The sequence below is a fragment of the Macrobrachium rosenbergii genome, chromosome 54 (assembly GCF_040412425.1).
Source record: "Macrobrachium rosenbergii isolate ZJJX-2024 chromosome 54, ASM4041242v1, whole genome shotgun sequence".
NCBI classification, from domain to species: Eukaryota; Metazoa; Arthropoda; class Malacostraca; order Decapoda; family Palaemonidae; genus Macrobrachium; species Macrobrachium rosenbergii.
The window spans coordinates 20,030,103-20,035,102 of record NC_089794.1 but is presented as its reverse complement, the minus strand read 5'-3'; the positions used below and the strand labels follow the sequence as shown (position 1 = coordinate 20,035,102).

At 36.3% G+C, this 5,000-nt stretch overlaps 1 protein-coding gene across 1 annotated transcript in view; it reads left to right on the top strand.

The window, feature by feature from the left end:
• Positions 1–5,000, top strand: part of LOC136834836 (uncharacterized) — a 104,936-nt gene that overhangs the window by 90,943 nt on the left and 8,993 nt on the right. The window contains exon 2 of the mRNA XM_067097613.1: positions 1–146. This exon is cut by the window's left edge and continues 15 nt beyond it. Coding sequence (XP_066953714.1) covers positions 1–146 — 146 coding nt within the window. The remainder of the gene's footprint in view (positions 147–5,000) is intronic.

Here is a 5,000-nt window from a genome sequence, read left to right as displayed (position 1 = left end):
AGGACCAGATGGAACGGTTCCCGTGCCCCTCCCCGGACAGGATGGGTCGCTACCGGTGTATCGATGACCATGTTCTCTGCGACGGGTTCATTGATTGCCCAGACGGCGAGGACGAGGATAGGCAACAGTGTATGTTCTACAAAACTGTAAGTACCTCAAGCTTTCCTGACCTCTTTTACAGGTATTACATTGCGCATCACTCCTGAGGATTTCTCAGTTGCATGCCTGTTTCATTTAAATGCCATTAATATTTTTAATTACGCTACTCTCATTTAAATTCCATAAATTTTTCTAATTACTTTCAAGAATATAGCCATTCAATGACCTGTTTTACAGGTATTACATTGGGTATCACTCTTGGTTGTATGCCTTTCTCATTCAAATTCCATAATTATATATAACTACCTTTAAGCATCTATTGGTTCGCTGATGTGTTTTACAAGTATTACACTAGACTTCACTCCTGAGAAATTCTTAGTTGTATGCCTACCTCATTCAAATTCTATAAATATCATTATCACTTTCTGCTTCCTCATTGTTCACTGATCTGTTTTACAAGTATTGCCGTAGACATCACTCCTGAGAACTTTATAGTTGCATGCATCCACTGTTCTCTCATTCAAATTCCATGAATATTTATGATTACTCTTCAGTCTTTCATAGTTAACATACTCATTTTACAGTTATTACACTAGACATCACTCCTGAGAATTTCTAAGATGTATTCCTTCATTGCTCTCTCATTTAAATTCCATAAATATTGATAAATACTTTCAAGTTCCAACCAGTTCACTGACAGATTTTACAGGCATTTCTTTGGTTTTCGTTCTCAGGAACTTATTATTACCTCTTCATAATCGAACAAATATCGGACATAAGTTGCCAGCTCTAGAGTCAACCAGTTCAACCATTTTTTTTTTTATTCCGTTTACTGCCTCAATATATTATTACCCGTCTTCTTGCTTTTGTTGATATAATGACAAATCAACAAATAAAATAAAAATTATCAGGGGAAAACAAAGAAATATTTTCTCCCCCGTTACATAATTTTTCGCATTATCTAAAATATTAGCAATAATTTCGTGTTTAATCTTTCATCAAGTCATATTCTTCAGTTGAACACTGGAAAAAATCTTTGTATTCCCATTTACTTTCGTTTTTATTATGTTTTTTATCATTTCCTAAAAACATGAAACGCTCTCTCGTGTTCTAAGGCAACACAAATTTTTCAAATTTATACTTTAAGCTTTTCGTCTGTCAGTTATTTTACAGAAAAAAGAAATTATTTCAAATATTTTCACAATCTTTCTCGTGAAAACTGACGATCATAATTTTTTTAATCACTTTACTTGTATCCCTCGTGTTTTTATTTTTCCTTGTCCTTCATTTGCAAGAAAATCAAAAACGGAAAATCGTATTGGGAAGAATTATCTGTTGCTGTCCTGTTGGCTTAAAGAACAAAGATTCATTTTCCTTTTTTCATCATCGTATCATTCTATAAATAATTCTCATTAGGATTGTAGCGCCAGATAACTTTATAATCAATTAATCGAACAACCCTGAACTACTTCACGATAATAATAATAATAATAATAATAATAATAATAATAATAATAATAATAATAATAATAATAATAATAATATCCTCTTCAATCACTGAAGCGTAACAAAGTATCTAGCCTTTAATTCATAGGCGAAACAACGCCTTAGCTTGATTTATCTCTTCACTTCTCTGCCAAGTCTGAAAATTCTCTTAGTACTTCCTTTGTCCAAGATAAAAAGCGTTAGGTTACTCCTGCCATCGGCCTCTGAAGCCAGACGATTTGAACAGCCATCTGCAAAACCATCCCCTTGGGTCTAAGCATCGGAAACCGTAAGAGGATTGATCAACATGACCTGAGGGCCTCTTCTTCTTGGTAATCATCGCTTGTAGTCAGTGACGCGGTGAAAACCTGATAGATATATTCGTAAATAACTCTTATTTCCTTCATAGAATTTAGGGAAAACCTCAGGATTTGGGGAAATCCTCGTAGAATTTGGGGACAACCTCTTAGAATTTAGGGAAAACCTTCATAAGGAAAATGCCATCATACTTTCCCTCGTAGACTTTAATGTCTAATAAAATCCCCAAAAACTGACGTATGAATCTGCACTCAAGTTGCACCGCAATGCTTCTGATCAAGAGCCCATCATGATCCAGCGCGGAGGCCATTGTTCTCGATCGTCTTTTGTTTGTCCTCGAACTGTTTTCGTTCGCTCGCTGAAAACTGGAGGAGAAAAATGAGGCTAGACCAGCGTTCTGGACGTCATGGAAATGAGCATATTTACCTGCTTCCTTGAGATGAAGCAACAGTTCTCTGTCGCAACAGGCTGCCGCAGAGAATCGGTGAAAAAAAATGTATACAAAGTGGGGAGCCGTTCTAAAGACATCGCGACAAAAATGTCGAACCCCTTTTACAGGCGGTGTTCTCGCACCCATTAACACTTCGAGGAAAAACTTATGTAAAAAAAACACGCACCCAGATTTTATCGCAGGTTTCTTTAGGAAAATTGCTCTGCTTGATTATATATATTTCCGCAGGAGAGAGAGAGAGAGAGAGAGAGAGAGAGAGAGAGAGAGAGAGAGAGAGAGAGAATAACGTTCTTCGTCATTAAACAGTTACAGTTCTGCGAAGGACTAATAAAATAGAATCATGATAAATAACTGTACAGGCGCAAATAGGTCTACCCCCTCCCCTGGCTGACCTTGGCACCCATCAACCCCTCCCCTCAATTTGACCCGTGCCCTAACCACTGAGTTATTTTACCTTTAAGTCGGACACACGCTGACCTGACACTGAATATTGAAAGGTTATATTGGTTTAATAAGACTGATTTAATATAAAATGGCCTTACATGAATATTGTGACTTGATTTGAACTGTACCGAGTTTAATATGCAGTTCATCATTAACTGTATAACCATACTGTTCCCCTTCCCTCTCTCTCTCTCTCTCTCTCTCTCTCTCTCTCTCTCTTAGAAACAGAGAATTAAAACAGAGCGATTTGATTTTTATGTTTGAGTATGGTTAAGAGAGAGAGAGAGACACTTGAGTGCGTGCATGTGTCCTCGCTAAAATTTATCACTCCATTCTTAAAATGCTCTCTCCTCTCTCTCTCTCTCTCTCTCTCTCTCTCTCTCTCTCTCTCTCTCTCTCTCTCTCTCTCTCTCGAAGTTCCGTGTTTCGTTCCCCTTCTCATAAGATCAGCCATCACTCTCTCTTTAATGAAGGCAATAACGAGGCCCGGCGTATTGGATAACCTGCATAAGTAATTCGACCAAAAAAAAAATCTCACCACTATTTTCCAGCCCTCAGTGTCCGCCATCATATCCACTCCTGTCTTCTTCTTCCTTTTTTTTTTTAATTCGGGCGCAAGATGGTCTATTTTCCATCGCGGAATCACTCATTAGTCGCAAGGAATTCGAGAAGATGAGAGATAATTAAAGATCATTTCCGGGGAATTTTGGCGTGTTTTTTGGAGCGTTGTGGCGGAGTGGTAGAATTTTTTTTTTTTTAAGTCTCGAGAAGTGGGTTTTTTCCTATATTCAAAAGATAATTTTGGGGTGTGTGTGTGTGTGTGTGTGTGTGTTTTTAGCATTCCGGCTTAGTAGAATTTTTTTTGTCTTGGGAAGTGTTTTTTCTATATAGAAAAGATAATTTGGTGTGTTTGTGTGTTATTCTAGTTTAAGTAGATAAAATTTGGCGTGTGTATGTTTTTTCAAGAGTTGTTGCGGAGGGGTAGAATGTTTTTTTTAGTCTTGAGAAGTGCTTTTTCAATATTAAAATGATCAATTTTGGCCTGTGTTTGTGTGTGTGTGGTTTTTTTTAGCGTTTTGGCGGAGTGGTAGAATTTTTTTATAAAGGATTGTTTTTTCTATATTCAACAGTTAGAAAAGGAAAATTTCTACGTTTTTATCATGAAATTTTCTTTCTTTTTTGTGACTAAAAACGAAATTTTCTTTGTTTTGTGACTGAAAATTTATTTTCTTTGTTTTTCCGAATTGAAAATAAATATTCTGAGGGTTCTTATTATGAAAAAATTCCACCTTGTTACGAAAATAATAATAATAATAATAATAATAATAATAATAATAATAATAATAATAATAATAATGGTTCTCAGGTATACAGTTAAAGAATATTGTTTCAAATGCCTTATCAAAGAAGTAAAGAGAGACAGAGAGACAGTGATAAACATAGACAGAGAGACAGACAAACACAGAGAGAGAGTGAGAGAGAGAGAGAGAGAGAGAGAGAGAGAGAGAGAGAGAGAGAGAGAGAGTCATATACTACACTCTATCCCCGGAAGGAATCGGTGGTCAAAAACGCATGATAGAATTGACACCTGACAGTTGCACGATAATTTTCGTTTTTTTCCTCGGCCCTGAGCTGAATTTTGAACGAGAGGTATGGCGCTTAAATCCCTTTTGCATAACAGGGTTAAAACCGTACACACGCGCGCTTGCTTACACACACACACACACACACACACACACACACACACACACACACATATATATATATATATATATATATATATATATATATATATATATATATATATATATATATATATAATTACATGCATGTGTGTGTGTGTACCTTTCTCGTTCACAAAAATTAAGCTACAAGCATTTAATATCTGATATATTTCAATTGGGAAATATTAAACGAATTAATAATTAAATATACCTTTCCCAAGGCCACTCAACATTGAATCTGGTCAGTTCTTGGTACGGTGACCATCAGGAAATGCCAGGAGCCGTTTGCAAGGACAGAGAAGTCGACAAAGTGAGACCCCAAAGAGAAAGTGGCTAAAGCAAGAACGTAAAAGGATGAAAAGAGAGGCATTGGGAGTCGGGAAAGCAGATTCAGGAAGAGAATTCCAAAGCTAGGGGCAATTTCTTCTGGATCATTGCGTTATGAAAAAATGCTTAACTGAAAAAAAATTATGCAAATA